Consider the following 17,550-nt stretch of genomic DNA (forward strand, 5'->3'; position numbering starts at 1 on the left):
TCTGTCACACACATATTCACATTTTTTGCCTAACTGTGGGGTCCATGCACACTCACACACAGTCATCATAGAAACATGAATAGGTGAAACAAATATCATATTCCTCCTCTCCCTCTGGCCGCCGCAGAGAGCTGTACTGGACAGGATCTGGCTGATCTCGGGGAGCGTCTGAGGGACTGGTTCCAGCTACTGCAGAGCAACGCCAAGCAGAACAACAATAGCAAGACCGGGACCAGATCCACTGCAGTCAGCACCACTTCAGGTTAGAGCTGCTGTCCAGACTGCATAAGGAAGGAGCTGCAGTGCTGTAGTTACAGGCAGTACACTATAAAAAAAAGTTAACTCTGGTATTAATTGGAAAAGCAAAAAGCAGTCTACAGGGAAAATAAAATCCTCACAAATTTAGCTCCCCGGTTCGGCTGGTGCTGCTTCCACCCTCGTGTTTTCTGCAGGCAGCTCTCGCTGGATAGATCTTGCAACCGATTGCTGGATATCAAACATGTTTGAAAAACAGTTGCGGGCTGAAAACTCTGGATCAAGATAACATTGCATCACATACAGGAGTATGCTGTGCTTCAAAGCACAGGAAGTGAGTCTCAGGATCTGTTCGGCTACAAGTTAGTGCCCGATAAGCACCTAGTATTAACAGGCTGTAAAGTCTAAAGTAAGAAATCCTTGTAATAGGTTGATAATGATAAGTTCTGATGCCATTTTCCAAGAAGAAATTCATTTCTGTTTTGAAAGCGGGAACATAATTAAGAAAATGACTTGCACTGGAAACAGGAGATAATTCTGAGCACACTGCCGTGGTTTATTTTTCATTTTATTTTTCATTTGTGCAGCTGTCCCCTGATAAAAAACGAGCGTATGTTTGTGTGCCTTTGTGTTTGCAGTGCTGGACAGGAGCCTGGTGGCCAGCTGTAAGGACTCCATAGGCTGGATGTTTTCCAAGCTGGACACCAACAGCGACCTGTACCTGGACCAGGCGGAGCTGGCTGCCATCAACCTGGACAAGTACGAGGTCTGCATCCGGCCCTTCTTCAACTCCTGTGACTCCTACAGGGATGGCAAGGTCTCCACTGCTGAGTGGTGCCTCTGCTTCTGGAGAGAGAGTGAGTACTGTGGGGAGGATGTGAGGTTTATAAGCTCTGTGTGTGTGTGTGTGTGTGTGTGTGTGTGTGTGTGTGTGTGTGTGTGTGTGTGTCAACAGGCACATCCACGCGCCTCCATGCTGACATATTCCCCTCGCATTCAAACTTCAAGGCGCTCAGCTGCCCTCAGGTGCAGCCACCTCTGTGTTGTGTGCTGGTCCGTCACTATTTGTCTTCCTACTCATCCTCCCGTTCCCTTGTGGGGTGAAACGGTCACCGCAAGGAGCTAAAAACATTCCTGCTGCTTGTTGACAGCCCGGTTCTCCCACTGCTCTTGGAGACTGAGCCTGTCAGCAAAGCAGCCAAGCAGAAACTAGGTCTCCGTCCCAAACTCATACACTTCTTTGTTTGGGAAGGAAACACAGTGGAATTGATTTTAAAATTGCAGGAGGTGATTAGAAAACATTGACTGCACTCAGAAGAGACGTCAGTTTTGACTGTTGATTGTTTTTGGCAGATTTCGGGCAGTCATTATCTCTGCTCTGTGTCTAATCGTGCCTGGGAGTGTGCTTTGTTCTCTTGTAAAAAACAATTTTCTGTTCTTTTAAGAGCCACCCTGCCTGGCCGAACTCGAGAGGATCCAAGTACTAGACGGCGGCAAGAGAAAGTTTGGTAGGTATCTGACTTCTCATAAGAGCATTTCAGCCCAATTGGATCTGTCTTTCTTGTTGGAGGGATTTCATCCAGCAGATGACAAGCAGGAGGCGGGGATTAGTTCGTGATCAGTCTGGTGGATTTAGAACTTGATACTGACAGACGGCAAAGGAAATCAGCCATCAGTGTGTCTTACATGTATGTGTGAGTGGGTAAATGTGTGTGTATGTGCTTGGACATGTGTGTGTGTGTACGCATGTGCGCACTGCAGATTTTGGCTGGCTGACTGGGCTCTGAGTCAGGACTCTCCAAGGACACAGAGCGGTGAGCAGGGGGCAAGCTGCCAGCCCGACGCTCAGATGTTCCCTTGAAAGAGTGGACGGACAGTTCTGTTTTGCCCTGTCCTATTTGTGTTTTTTACATCATTATAAAACTAGCCTTTTGAAATATTAAACGTCACGACACATCCCTCCATCTCTGAGGAGTGTGACAGGGAAATAGTTGAAAAAATAGTGATAAGTGTAACTACAGAATGTTGTGCACTGTCATATGTGAACGCAGGCTGTATTTCATATTCATGCAACAGCTCAGAAATTGAAAACTGTCCAATCTTGTGTCCCTTCCTCATCCCGTGATGATTAGCTAGCCACCACCACCCCACACACTACCCCAATATGCTGCAATATGCTGACTTAATACTTATTCACCCCTATCTTGCTCCGTGAACATATTTGTATTCATGGAATATGGAATTGGCTGCCACATATGCTGCATGCATTACATTCTCACTTGGCGCCATGTGTGATTACCATGATGCAGGGTGTGTTCATCTGCTTGTAGGTTAAGGCCGCTTTACCATACCCGACTCTTATTTATTTTTTCTGCGTGTGAACGCCAGGTCGATTCATCCCAAGCTGTGATGAGGACGGCTACTACAGGAAGCAGCAGTGTGACAGGGGAGAGTGCTGGTGTGTTGACCAGAACGGAGGAGAAGTAGCCGGATCTCGGATGCGTGGCAAGCCAGATTGCGGTAAGCCCTGTAGGTGTCAGCTGTCGATATATGAATGAATTGAATTTAAACTTGAAAGCTGATTTGGCAAGGGAAAAAAAAAACCCTCAAAATGTCTGCTGCGGATTGGCCCACTTCTCTCCAGCACCCCCACATGCATTCTGCACAAGGCTTTCTTTATGTTTAAGGACTGAGGCCCACTGCAACATAACTCACTGCAGGGACCAGTGCCACATTCATGTGTCCGGAGTCATTTGCATTCTAAAGCGCCGCTTGTCGCTGTGAGAAAAGTCTTTCAAGATAAATGAGGGCTGGTTGGACTGAACCTGCGCCTGATAAGAATGGCTCCCCTGGCAAGGTTTAGAAATAGCTATTAAAATCCAGACAAAGTCAAACACATGCCTGTTTTTTTTTTTTACTGTTGCAGTCAGTGTTTTTAAATCTATTTCGGCATTTCTCATTGATAGAAAGGACTCCGTCAAAGTTGAGAGGAAGACATGCTGAACAGAATTTATTGCAATATACAAGATTGCCACAGTGGATAATTCAATCTGCCTGCATCCCACCCCTCCTCTGCCCTGCATGTTTTCCCTCTACAGATGATGAAATGGCATATTCAGGTGATATTGGCAGTGGAGTTGGATGGGAAGACGAGGAAGAGAAAGAGGCTGAGGAGACTGCAGAGGAGGCTGAAGAGGAAGAGGGAGAGGTGGGAGAGGTGGATGATGGGGGCTATATCTGGTAAACGTGTAGTCAAACCTCTCCATAGGAGCGTCTTGAACACAAACACACACATACACACACACAGATCCTGCAAAGAGATGGACGCGGTGAAGCTCTCACATTCAGAACAACACTGGTTTATGAAAAAGCGAAGGGAGAGGGTTGCACGGGTCAGGAGAGGGAAGATGCATATGTCATTATGGGTGTATTTAATGTTACAGGATGTACTTTAAACGGGAAGGGGAAGGGGGACATGTCACTATTAAGAAATTATGGGTCTGGATAATTTTGTCCCTCATACTTGTGAATCTTTGTTCTCTTCTGTTGTAAGTCCTTTGAACTATCTTTGAGCAGTTTTTAGCTGATGCATAATGGAGACCTTAAGCAGCTGCAGGTGCTTGTCATGTGCTTGCATAAAAAAAATGGAGAAAGATAGGGTGCATTTCAATAGTCTAAATTGGCCTCTTTCATCTTTCCGTTCTGCAAATTGACAACATTTAGATAAACAGTTTTGATTTCAGGCAGGAAATGGGAAATAAAGAGAGTAAGCCGCGTTGGAGTATTGAAAAGCACCCTTTGACTTTATCGTTTTCATGTCATTCGCTTCGGCTCATATGTGACGGTAGTCATTCATCATGACTTATTGAAAAAAAAAAAGTTTCTCACGCATCACTCTTTAGCTTGTATATAATGTGTGTATCAGAAGACAGATTGTCACCTATTAGTCCCGTTATCAATGCCTTGAGAGACTAGCAGAGTATACTGCTTAGTTGACAAGTGTACATCGTATCATAATGTGGATCAATTATTGTGTTTAATAAAAAAAAATAAAATAAAATAATCTGGTCTATGTGGCCCAGCTGGCCGCCGTACATCTGAGTCTGTGCTTTTGTCCTCTTTTCATTTCTTGTGTAGCGTAGTACAACATATACGTAGGCATATATATTGCTATTTTTTCAGTGAGCATTGACCATTCTTGGTTTACCAAATGTATATTTCTTTTATATCTGTGGTTTCCTTTTTTTAACAGGTCTTAAAGGAATCCAACCATCTGTTTATTAATTACCCTTCCCCGTGTTTTGCTGAATTCTTTAAGAAAACTTTTTCCTGCATTCCTCCTGTGAACTAAGAATCCAAAACTGGAGATAATTTTTGATGAATTGACCCTTCGCTAAGACCCTGGACACAGACTAACATAGCATCAGGTAGGCACAGACGAGGCTCCAACAACAACACAGCTGTGCTCCATTGACTCTAATGCAGTTGTTCCAGATTTCCTTCATTTTCAGGCTGGTTTTGAGGATTTGGAGTTAAATGTTGTGCCTGGAGCACGTCGTGTATTAATGATACTCGTTACCTGGAGAGGTTGGAAAAAGATAAACGTTTCTTCCCTGTTACAAAACCAAAATCAAACCCTGAAAGTGTAGGGTTAGCTAGCTAGCTACTGAAGATATAGCCTACTGAATGTATACACATGCTGCTTTTGCTTTGTAATGATTATAACAGTGAAAAAAAGACCGACCCTGCTGTACAGGAACCAGTGAAGGGAAGCAGGGAAACTTTGCTGATATTCAACCAGCTGTGTGTCATCACAGTGTGCGCAGATGAACGTTGTTTGACTTCCCCTGGAGATCCCTGCCCATCCGGCGGCGAAGGTCTGGGTGCTGGCAGCAGCACGGGGGCAAAGCCAAACACCATTCATCTGCACACTGCGATGCCACACAGCTGGTTCAATAGCAGCAAAGTTTCCCTTTATATTCATTGTCTTGTGTGGCGATCAGCAGTGATGTGGTGGTTCACTTTTACACTGTGATCTGTAGCCTATAGTTCGGCTTTAGCTTCTAACTTTGTCTTTTTAACCTGTTGTTGCTGCTGAGTCAGTTTGTCAATAGAGTCTGGCTTTGAGGAGAGCATAGGTAAGTTTCATTTTCCATTCAGCTCTCCGTCGGAAAGGGTCGTCTGTTTGAGAAGTACTGAGCATACGAATGAATAAATTACTGCACAGTTTGTTTGTTTGAGAGTTTGTCAATGGATGTTTTGATATAGTGATTCTGTTGTTATGACGATTGCCTCAATTCATCAACAGTTTTCTATTTTGGATTCTTTGTTTATCAGACGCATGCGAGAAAAATGTTTTCTTCACCAATTTGAGGAGTGAATTACTCAGTTAAAACACTAGTTCATAGAATTTTCCTATTATTACAAGTAAATATCAACCATTTGGGTGATATGATGTATTTTTGGAGCCAGTTTTCAAACAAGTCAAACTACATTCTTGAAACTTGAATAATAAATACATATAAATGACATGTTCTGGTGCACATTTTTGCAGCCCATCTTAAAAACTACCACATCAAAGGCATAAACCTCCTCTGTGACCTGAGCTCAGAGGAGCACATCTTACAGCCAGCTCACTTCTGCTCTTGCCTTACCTCAGTCTGCAGTGGAGTGTAGCTTATAGCTCTAGGAAACCAGCAGAAATGAGATACAGACCCAGGTCTGCATATCAGCACTTCTAACAGCACAATGCCAACAGAAAACTCTCTCCTCAGCCTCCTCGGGACATTGCTCCAGCCTCTCCGCTGTGAACTGTTCAGCCTGGGAACAGTGAAACAGAGCCCTTGCAGCATGTTTGAGTGTATGCACAGTCTTGGAAGCTCAGGCCAAGAGAGCTTGTCTTAGCATTGTAAAAACTGACAGTAACCAGTCCTCTGAAATGTCATTTCTCAGTTTCACGTTTCGGTGATAATGGAAATCAGTACAGGTAATGTCCCGGTGGGTGAAACCTTAAATGTGTTAGCTGTGAGTGGGTATGCCTGCCAACAGATGTCTGAGTACCTGATACCGACAGCAAGTCTTCTGGCTGCCCAAAGGGACCAATCATTTTCAGCAACCTGTCAGCCCATTATGCTGAATATTCCTCCTGCCTGGTGAAAACAAGCCATATGTAACAGGACCAGATGTAAATCCTGACACTTCTAGGAAAAGTGTAATGTCTTTTCTGGGTGCTGCAACTGTAAAATAATTAAAGCTTTGATGCTAGAGGTGACACTTGATGCCCCTTTTCTCTGCTAATGTTTTATCTGATGCTTTATGAATATACATAGGGAAAATTACAGGTAATTAATCTTGCTTCATTCAGCCCTCTAGCTCTATTTAGAATCCTTTGGTATTTAAACTGTCATAATGTGGATAATATGTGTACAGAAAATATACCTCGGGTACACAGAAATGTCACCAGAATAAACTATTTTATTCGTATAATTACATTACTGTACATTACAGCACGATAAAACAATCTCAGGAGGTATTAAAGTAACTTTAACTTGGCTGTTAACATCAAGTAGTCTTATAAATATTTCAGTTCAGTGCATGATTCTGGGTGAGCGTATTAACATTAGGAATTAATGATTCTTGTTTCATTTGCTCCTTCAGACTTTATGCCTGTCTTTGCTGCAAACAGAGCTATGAAACATATTACATCATATATTTTTAAAATACAAGATTGGTTTTAAATAATTTCACATAGTTGTAATTTGATTATCTAACATGATTTTGCATAATAATCCATATTGATTTAACAATCCGATCCTTTTCTCTGGCATATCTAAAGGTGCAGAGGTAATCAGTTACAGTTTGCTCTGTGCACCCTGGAGCCTCCACACTGTGCTGACCTCTTGGTCTGTGGTGTCCAACACCCTGAACACATTAACATCGCTGGTCTGGTGAAAGTGCTGCAACAATCTCTGGAAAACAGTTACTGGGATGCTGAAGTTGAGGTGCGGGTAGGTCACTTTAGCAGCCAGGTCCCTTGTGTTGCTGGAGACGATACCTGCAAAACAGCAAATAATCCTTACACATCTTAAAACTGCAATTACAGCAGTGCAGGAAAAGCACTCTAGTTTGTACAGCCGTCTCCTCTCTACACATGTGGTGCATTGTTACAGTGGAGTTTTCTGTGGTCGTCATATGCCCCCCAGTGTTAAAGCAGAGTACAAGATTTTGAAGTTGCAGAGTTCTTACCCAGCAGCTCTCCTGAGTGTTTCCGCACCACAGCACCTCCACTGGTCCCTGCTTGTACTGCACAAGTGGTCTGAAGCATGACAGGCTGGTTATTCAAGCTGATGGCTTTGGAGAGGACACCACAGGTCAGGGACGGACCACATCGCCGACCCAACCCACCGTATCCCACCACGACTACAGATTCACCTGCAGGCAAAAAAGCTGAACATTAGTCTTAGTGTGAGAAAAACGAAGATGTCCTCTGGCACTGAATGTGAAGCAAGATTTCCACTAAACAAGACAGAAATCAAACCTGGACTGTAACTCTGAGCCATCTGAGGCACCACAGCCTCTGTGGCGGAGTCTCTCAGCTGCACCAAAGCCAAATCATACGGTGAAGAGGCTTTAGTGGAAAACAGCACATCACCCACAAAATCATGGACTCTGAAACAGAAAACAGCAAACATTACATATTGTGTATCATTTGTGCCGTATCAGTACACACTGTGATCAGAAAAATTACAGCTTGCTAAGAGGCCCTGAACCCACACAGGTGTTTTCAGTTATTCTGGCTGATTAAACCTCCGCTCAAGTTGAAAGTAGTTCCTCGTACTATAATCGACATGAGACAAATATACACATATATTAAGCACATATGGTTTAGAACCACAAATTTAGGAAGAGATAGATTTCACTGAAACTTTCTGATGTGACCGAGCCTCAGTTCCTACAGGTGCAAGAAAACTTACAGGGGATTGAGGGAGATGTCGATCAAACACAGTCTTGAGGACCAATCAGGAAAAATAACTAAAACATATGTGTGGGTGAATCAAGGGTGTGGAGGGCCTTTCAAGGAAAGCGCAAAGGAACAGTTACCCCAAGAAACACAATATATCCACCTGGACCATCACTTTCACCATATTTAAAGCTATAGAGTAAGTAACTCTCAAATGTGTCAAGTTTGTAAGTTTGAAGTACAGTGAATTTCTGGCACAGAGCTTTTACTTTGAAGTGCTGTTCCCTGCTGTAGAGTGAGTGACTAACATATAGCTACATGACAGAGACAGCAAACTAGCTTGACCACATGTCCAAACACAAGTATGACATTGCATATGTTAAACTGTGTGGACCTTTAACTAATGACTAAGGAGAAATCTGGACCCCGTGTCTGGACCAGTGGGGAACCACTGTCTGTTTAGCTGTAAAATGAGAAAGTGTGTGACCCTGCTGCCATGTTGGATACAGTCAACTACAGCACCAAGCACTGCCCACTGGTCGGACCAACTTTCTCAGTTTACATCTATACAGTGCACTAAAATATGTTTCTGACAACATGTGAGGTGAGAAATAGGCACTGCAGTAACAGAAGCTTGATGTTTAATCAGTGCTGTCTGGTTTGACTGCGGTTACCGAGCCGTGATTGACAGCTGCGTTAGAGACTCCTCAGCTCTGACTGGTTGTTTCATTCATGTGTTGTGAGGCCATTAGAAGTATTATAAGACAAGAGTGCATGCAGAGGAGCTTGATTTTTTTTCCACAGTGTTGTGGGAATACTGCGACAGTTTCAGAAAATATGAAGAATTTTTTTTTTCACATAAAAGTTACCAATTACAGCTTCAACTGAGGTTTGGAGCTAAAAATTACAACAGCACACCAACGTCTCTCAAATATACAGAAATGAAACATGTTACTTATCATGACCCACCATCCCTGTGATAAAATGTTGAGAACTACTGCCTGGGTTATTGTCTTTGATAAGAAGCGCTGTTGTTGAGATTTTCTGGAGCTTCAAGGACCGCAAACTAAATGGAAATGAGTGTGTGACTAACAACATAAATGACAGCTTTAATTTCATGAGCCTTTTTCTACATAGGACATTATGACTTATCACAGTAGGAAAAGCAAAGGTGTAAATAATTAAATGAATGATAGCTGAATTCCATGTAGCTGCTCTGATTTCACATTAATTGAATTTTTCATGCTCCCACACTTAAATACAACAGAGCCATCATTACATTTATTAGTAAAACCTGTTATTTTCCTACTATGACAAGTGAAAATGTCTGCGGTACTGGTACTGTGCATGGTGGCATACCAGCATTGCTTATAGGGGCTCTTAAATCAAACTGAGCCATCGTTAATGTTATTATTAGTTCCACCTGTGCTTTTCCCTCTATACAGTCAAAAGCTTTGCTGCCAGACGGGTCTGTTAAACACGTTTCAGGGTGTTTGTGGATTAATTTTTCCAGCCTGTGCAGAGAGAGGTGAAGTTGGGGAGGTTAAGATGTACTGTCACCTGTCCCTGTGATGGAACTTCAGGGTGACAGTCGACTTCCCGTTGACAACATGGCAGCAGGTCACCACCAGCTGAGAGGTGACAACGACCCCAGAGCCCCAGCACTGTCCACTGTCCACAAAGCACACAGTGGGGCCTTTAAAAGCTTCTGACTCATGGGCTGCAGTGGATATGAGGAGGCTTGCCTCCCCTGGATGGAGCCAAACATCTCTGAGTGGATTTTCAACGTTCATGCAGCGAATTATGTTCCTGAAGATCAAGTGGACGGAGCAGACCAGAGTGAGACCTATCCACTCGTTTGCCTTCCAACCAAATGGAGACACAATCACTCCAACGAGGCGCACATTGTCTGTGCCTTTCACCACAAACAACCCTCCACCCTCTGTGCCTGGCAAGCAGCGGGCGTCTGTGAGAATGACAGCGTTGTCCTCTCCGGCAAGGTTGCTGATGATGCCTCTGCTGAGGGTGCTGATGAAGAGATCCAAGCAGAGGGTGCCGAAAGGTGAGCCACATGCAACAACAGGGCAGCCCTTCTGGAGAGATGAGCTGTTCTGCCAGGGTATAGTCCCTGCCATTGGGCTACTGTCTGCCACCACACTCGCCTTGACTACAGCAAACCAGCTGAGGAACTGGGCATCTCTGATCAGCTCCTCATCTTCTTTATCACCATGGAAACGCCACTGGTCAGCCTCTTGGAAAACTGCCTGGAAGGCTTGTTTGAACTCCAGGCAGTTCACCAGCACCAGCAACTCAGCTTCAACTTCCCGTTGAGGTGTTGTTTTGCTCCTGGAGGAGGGTGAGGATGCTTCTCCATGTGCAGCCCGGTTGGAGTTTGAATCTCGCTCAGCGGAAAAGCTGACACGGATTTTAAGTTTGTCACTGAAGCTGTGCGGTGACAGGAACCTGCGGTGTGTGGAGAGGGGCGCCTTGTCGGTGGTAAAACGGGAAAACGGGACGCCGGTGCATATCACAGTCCCAGTTTGAGGATGGACGATAACTCCGCTGCAGCTCACATGTTTCTCTTTTGAAAAAGCCTCAAACACCTTGACCACACAACAAAACTTCTCTACCTCCTTTACCTCCATGCTGTTAGCAGCGCACGTGAACTTTAGCCATGTATTCGGAAACGGAGTTGAGCAATTTGAAGACACCGGAAACAGTTAAAAAGCAGCACAGAGAGCAGTGGTGTGAGAAAAAGAAATCAAACCTTCATAACGACCCGGTATAAATTAGAAAACTAATTGTTTAAACTCGTATTCTATCGCTAATAGTATTAACAGTTGTTTGGGGTTTAATAACATGAATTCTGTCGTCCAACTTCCTGGTTTACTCTCATTGGTCGACGATAAAAAAAAAGACACCAACCAATTGATGTGATTGGTCAGAACGTGAAAACGAACAGTTCCGAGCCAATGAGAACGAAGGAGGCGGGAACACAGCTGCAATATGTAACTTTATGTCATACACACACAGCCTCTGTTACTGAAAATACAATGTTTTAGTGTTTTAGGAATACTTTGAAAAAATGAATATCTAAAGGGAAGCCTAAATTACCTTTAATTTAATGTAATGTGTAATGCTAGGAGTTTTAGGAGCAAAAAGTGGAAACGTTGCCTGTTAATTTTTTATTTAGGTAATATTTTTTTATTTAATTTTAAAATTTTAATTTATCATTTTTAAAGAAAGCATTTAAGTGCATTAACTTAAATGGAGCAGTCCAGTATATATAGAAAAAAATACTTAACTTTGGCTCAGGCGTATAGCTGAATAATGTAAAAGTATACCACTAAAACAATAAAATAAAATAATTAAATTAAAATGAAATGAAATGAAATGAAATAAAATAAAATAAAATTAATGAATAGTTATAGTTTTATTTGAAAAACTTGTTGCATATTGGGTTACATGTTTATTTCTCAGCAGTACGATTTAAGGATTTATCACATTAACATTATTCCAACACCAGTTCGACCTCATCTATTGATAATAATTTTAATATATCCTCCTAGTCATAACAGTATTGTTCAATAATGTCTGTAATTGGTTGTGTCAAACCTTTTCCTAATAAAAATTTCATAAAAATTGGTCAAACAACAAAGATTTAAAGGATTGTCAAAAATATTTATTATGCTCAAACTTCACACGTTTAATAACAATATGACCAACCTTTTGTAACAGATACTTCAGGGCTCAAGGCTCAGTGTAACATTAGGTGAGCTGAATTTTTATTGCAAAATATAAATAAGAGCTTATATACAAAATAATGTATAATATTGCACTAAGAGGTAATTTCATGCATATCTTTTGCGTGCCCTATTTTTAAGCACCACCCAAGTACTCTCATAATATCTCTGCGTGTTGGGAGCAGACACTAATCACAAAGTACTCGAGTTGATTCACAGCAATCAACCATCATGAAAACAGGTAGTTTGGCATCCACGTATGAGGTTTTTCTTTACATCACCTGGCTGTGCTGATGCAGTTCACATACACTGCAATTTATTTAACAAAGTTCTGTGCTATTATATAAAGCTCCTCACAGCAAAATTTCAGTTAATGCACTTGTGGTCACATTCATATAATTAGCCTGTAGTGGTTAACCCCCTCATTGATTAAAAAAATAACATGCAATGCCTACTGTATTAACAAATATGGCACCAAATCTCTGCAGCACGTTCCAGAAAAACTGTGCTCTTCTTGGAAAAATATTATGGTACTTCAAGATTCCCATTAGTATGAAAGATGAATATAAAGATATAATTATAATATTCATTCTCAATCAAGAAGGAGTAACTCCAAGCACAAAATGTTAACCAAATTGACCTTCACTGTAAGTCTACACCGGCAGCTAAAAATAAACTCGGGTCAGAAACTGGTTCACAGCGATGACATGTTCTATATGGCAGACAGAACTCTCTACAGGCTTTAAGTGAAGGGAGAAACCACACCATGAAGATTATTCTCCACACTCAATCTGAACAGTGCAGACTGATGATTCATAACTTAATCTTGAACTGTGGCATGATTGATATGAAGAATACAGTGTATATTATCACAAAACACTATTGTAATGCGTCCTACTGGCATAGTCAAAGTCCTAAATAAGTTATATTACTCAATATAACTCTCTACGGCAGGTAGTTTTGTGTGGAACATGTCTTTGTGTGCGCAGGTAGCATGGTAAATAAGGTTATTAAAAGGACGTGGATCAGTCAATGTATTGGGAGAGCCAGCGGAAACCATCTCCGTATCCTTGTCTCTTCAGCACGCTGCACATGAAAACTTCCATTGGCCTTAAATTCAGCTCCTTCAGTGACACTTTGCCCTGAAAACACAGAAACACACATGCAAAAGCACAGATTTAAAGTCAATTTCAAAACATTTCAACATGCTTTACTGTGGATACTATACAGTCATTATCTTAAACCTGTAACTTTATGCATGTTGTGTGACTAGGGCTGGTTATTGTTTAAAAAATTACAATACCAGTACCAATACCAGTACTCTTAAAGTGATACTAATAACAAAAGAGTGCTTCATTTGATACCTTTATTCTACTTTATTTGATACCCATCATGTCAATGGAAGCATTTAGTTGCATAATATGCCACCAGATGCCACAGTCATGTAGTGTAGCCACACTTTAAAACATTTTGGTGGGATCTTGGTACGCTGAATGTTCAACTCTCTCAAATACAACACACTCGACTTCACCAACCACCGACTATATGGGTTCTAGCTGCTGTGGTATTGGCCCAATCACACCTTGCATTAAATCTAAGAATGCTTGTGGGTTACAGATATTGTTTGAGTGGAGAAGATTTGATACTACTTGGTACTGGGATATTTAGGTCGATATATTAAAGGTATCTAGTACCGATACCCAGACGTACTTATGACAACATGATATTTGTAGAGCTATTGTCTGACTCAAATGGTTCACTATTGCATCTTGGACTTGGTAAACAGTAAATGGTAAATGGACTTGCACTTGTATAGTGTCTTTCTAGTCTTCCAACCACTCAAAGCGTTTTTTACACTATGAGTCACATTCACCCATTCACACACTGGTGGCTGAGGCTACTATACAAGGTGCCACCTGCTGCACAGCTTTAACACACTCACACACTGATGGAGATGGCAATATGGGGATCAGTATTTTGCTCGGTGACACTTCGACATGCGGACCAGAGGAGCCAGGGATCGAACCACTTATCTTCCAATTGGTGGATGACCGGCTCTACCTACTGAGCCACAGCCCCCCCATCTTGCTTCCTACTTCTCTCTCTTTTCTTGTCTTTTTTGCCAACAAACAGCAGGTGGTCTAACAGAAATCACTAATGAGAAAAAGATTTGTACAAGACAAGTAACATGCCAAATGCTTCTTATCAGCATATTGCCCCCTGCTGCCTCTGTGTTTAACAGGAGCAGTAGCATTTTAAGCACAGTTACGCCTGCCCTTGGCAATTCAGATTTGTATTATAAACCCAGAGTTTTCAAATACGTGGGAGCATCAGCGGGAGCAATAACAATTTTCTTCTGTGTTGAAAGGAACGTAGGTCTGGCCTTGTGAGGTTTGTGAAGCTCACTGTTGTTATCATGCAGTGAAAATGTCCTTGAACAGCCAGGCAGCATGGACACAATGTGCTATTTATTGAAGTCATAAAGCAGAGTAAGGGGTATAACAGAAAGCCATTTAAATGTTTCTACTACTCCACCGTACAGATGGATGCAATAACAGTGTACTAATGAAAAATAAAGCATGGCAGACAATATTTAATCCCACATGTGTTTGTTACCTTTCCTGTCGTGTGTCCATGAAGACCAAACATCCCTCTGAGTGCATCCTCACTGATGGCCTCTGGACGGTCGATCTTATTCCCCAGGATGAGGACAGGGACGTTCGAGATGGTTTCATCTGTCAGCAGAGCCTGTGGACAGAAAGCGTCAAATACTCACCACAGAGAACTGAGCTGTGTTAATATTCAGGTGAAATCAACATAATGAACTTACATCCAGTTCGACTTTAGCCTCTGCTAGTCGCTCATGATCAGCACAATCCACCAGGTACACTATACCGTTTATGGCCGGGAGGTAGTTCTTCCAGATCCGTCGTGCTGTGAGAGCAACACAGTGTCAGCATTTATGTACCACACAGCTCCCAGTGCATCAATCAGCATGTTCCTTACTCCTACCTTGCGTATGACCCCCGAGGTCAAACGTTGTAAAGGTCATCCCAGCTATGGTCAGCTCCTCGGACGCTGAGGAAAGAGGGGAAGCATTGACTTTAGATAAGCGATGAAGCAAGAAACATGAGATTGACTGCAGATGTGATGACATATCAAATCGCCGGATGTACTTGGATGTAGCGTCGGCACGTGCTGTCCTAGCCTGTCGTCTCGGAGCATGTGCAGGAGTGTTGTTTTTCCAGCATTGTCTAGGCCAAGGAACACTAGCTTGCCGCTCTTCTTGTACAACCCTGAGGATAAAAGGAAAATGAAGGGATGTGAACTGAATATATAAACTCACTATAAACTGATGATGAGCAGGAGGTGGACTGGACTTTATATCGTATTCAAGAATTTGTGTTATTACATATATGCACATTGATTGTATCTGGTTTTTAGAAACACAGATGATGCTAAGAAGAAATTGAAAATGCAAATAGGGGAAAATATACCAAAATGTAAAAGTAAATACACCTCTAAATGACTCAGAATGAAGTGTACATTTGGTGTTATACCCTAATAACCTTTCTGGAGATCTGCCTTGACCTATTTATTAAAATATACTGTATAATTGTCATGCTTTGTGCTATTTGTGCCAGGTATTCTGTCTGCAGCCCCTCAATTTCCTTGACCTCCGCACACAAATGGACAGACAGCTATTCAGACTGGCAAAAAATAAAGATCTGCTGCCCTATTTCTGTAAAACACATTATTTATTTATTGATTTATCCTTTATTTAGCCAGGAAGGTCCCATTGAGATACAATCCCTACTTCCAGGGAGTCTTGGTCATGTAATGTGTCTTGCATTTTCTCAAGAAACTGGTTTGTGAGGAACATTTTAGTGCAGCTCTGTCAGGCGTGGGGTGGAGGCGGATAATGTCAAATAGCAAAGTGTTGTCAGGGCTGTTTGAGAATTGACATTTTGCCTGTCAAATTGTGATTTGTGTTGTGTGAGAAAAACAGTTCTGGTGGTTAGAAAGAAGAAAGAAAGCATGTGTTGTTGGTATCTGTGTTCAATACTCTACCTAAAAGCTGCAAGACACTGCTGAAGCTCTTGTAGATCCAGTCAAATATAAAAGACATTTCTGTGCACTGCCTGTAACACAGATAACTGACATTATTTATTGAGGCATGTTAAACAAAAATAGAGCAAAGTACACATTAGGTATCTGCTGTCAGACCTTAACCAAGCCCCCTCTCCCTTCATAAACACGAGTAAATGGAAACATGTCTCAAATAACACGGCATAAAAAGACAGAATAAGTCAGCAAATATGTAAAAATGTAATGTACTGTTGCAAAAGGGCAGAATCAAGCACTGAAACTCATTGTTAATCATTATTCCTGACCCTGGATTACTCTGCTGGTATGTGTAAGCTCTGTGTAATCACACAAGCTTTACAGCATGAAAGCAAACGAGGGCAAATTAAGCAACAAACGGGCTTTAGGTGATTTTTTAGATGCTAGTTTGGTCCGAGAGCTGTCCCACTGAGTCACACTGATCTTCCTCTGACTATTTTTATGACAGGTTGTGGCAAGGACACTTGATCTCGGCAGTCACCCCCTGCTTCCCCTCTTTCACCCACGCACTCACACACACCTGTCACTCTGTGTGAGACTTGATGTGCTTGTTGCAGTGAATAGTGAGGCCTTCAGTGACTTAGACCTCGGGAAATTACACAACTCTAGATTACTTTATCATATAATGTTTCAGCTGCGGGATTTGTAAACACCAAACTCCATTTATCAAGTGTGGCATTTAATTTTACACATCTATGGATTAAACACTACAACACAACTGACACTGTGTGCTAAGTTAACAAGCAAAAATGTCGGTAGTCATGTCAGAAAACGCAGCAAGTTTTCGAGTAAATCTCAAAACAAAATTCCATAACAAATACACATAAATATAACAATATAGCATGCCAGGCCACTAAACTGATGACTGAGCTCCTCGGAAATGATTGTTCCAGTGATTTCAGGATTACTGCCACAGTTCGGCTTAACACAAGTAACTAGTAGTAACGACATCAGCTGTCCCACAGTAAACAATGACACATTTAGTAAACAACATGAGCGCGCAAAATGGTCCACAATGACTAAACTAAACCTTTATAATGTCACTAAAGTGTCTCAACAAGCAGAAAACTAGGCTTAAAATTAAATATGGACGCTGGAACAAAGTGAACTTTAAATATAATTTTGGGTATTACCTTGGTCTGTCGGATTTTTCAACTGCCCGTGCGTTGGTTTTTGGTCCGAGCCTGTCCCGTCAACTGACATGTAGCCTGCGAGTTTGACAGTTAACCGGAAATACGTCACTGGGATGCTAAGAAAGGGGAGGGGCCAAAATTCCAATAATATTTTCTGAAAAAAACTAACCATGAACTCTCACTGCTGTGGGGGACGAAAGTTGCCAAAATAAAATAATAATAATAATAATAATTAATTAACATGCCATTAAATGTTCTCAAAATATTTGCAAAGAATATGTAGGCATTAATAAATTCATAAAATATGACAAATTAATTTTCCTGTTTAAATGTT

At 41.9% G+C, this 17,550-nt stretch overlaps 3 protein-coding genes across 4 annotated transcripts in view; 1 reads left to right on the forward strand and 2 right to left on the reverse strand.

The window, feature by feature from the left end:
• Positions 1-4,363, forward strand: part of spock2 (SPARC (osteonectin), cwcv and kazal like domains proteoglycan 2) — a 38,631-nt gene extending 34,268 nt beyond the window's left edge. The window contains exons 6-10 of one of the 2 annotated variants that reach the window (XM_050071928.1): positions 128-262; positions 894-1,112; positions 1,701-1,763; positions 2,644-2,784; positions 3,354-4,363. In XM_050071928.1, the coding sequence (XP_049927885.1) occupies positions 128-262; positions 894-1,112; positions 1,701-1,763; positions 2,644-2,784; positions 3,354-3,499 (704 nt within the window). In that variant the 3' untranslated portion in view covers positions 3,500-4,363. The remainder of the gene's footprint in view (positions 1-127; positions 263-893; positions 1,113-1,700; positions 1,764-2,643; positions 2,785-3,353) is intronic. The other variant, XM_050071929.1, reaches the window with a different exon arrangement.
• Positions 4,364-6,710: 2,347 nt separating this feature from the next.
• Positions 6,711-11,102, reverse strand: tysnd1 (trypsin like peroxisomal matrix peptidase 1). The gene is made up of 4 exons (XM_050071912.1): positions 9,776-11,102; positions 7,793-7,923; positions 7,501-7,686; positions 6,711-7,309 (listed from the first exon to the last, which is right to left on the reverse strand). Exons 1-4 carry the CDS (start codon positions 10,858-10,860, stop codon positions 7,107-7,109), a joined length of 1,605 nt encoding a protein of 534 aa, XP_049927869.1. The 5' UTR covers positions 10,861-11,102; the 3' UTR covers positions 6,711-7,106.
• A 773-nt stretch (positions 11,103-11,875) lies between these two features.
• Positions 11,876-17,310, reverse strand: sar1ab (secretion associated, Ras related GTPase 1Ab). The gene is made up of 7 exons (XM_050071153.1): positions 17,217-17,310; positions 16,030-16,100; positions 15,135-15,254; positions 14,971-15,036; positions 14,789-14,892; positions 14,575-14,706; positions 11,876-13,100 (listed from the first exon to the last, which is right to left on the reverse strand). The coding sequence occupies exons 2-7, from the start codon at positions 16,085-16,087 to the stop codon at positions 12,984-12,986; spliced, it is 597 nt and encodes a 198-aa protein (XP_049927110.1). The 5' UTR covers positions 16,088-16,100; positions 17,217-17,310; the 3' UTR covers positions 11,876-12,983.
• Positions 17,311-17,550: the final 240 nt, after the last annotated feature.

This window comes from Epinephelus moara, chromosome 19 (genome assembly GCF_006386435.1).
Source record: "Epinephelus moara isolate mb chromosome 19, YSFRI_EMoa_1.0, whole genome shotgun sequence".
Classification (NCBI taxonomy): domain Eukaryota; kingdom Metazoa; phylum Chordata; class Actinopteri; order Perciformes; family Serranidae; genus Epinephelus; species Epinephelus moara.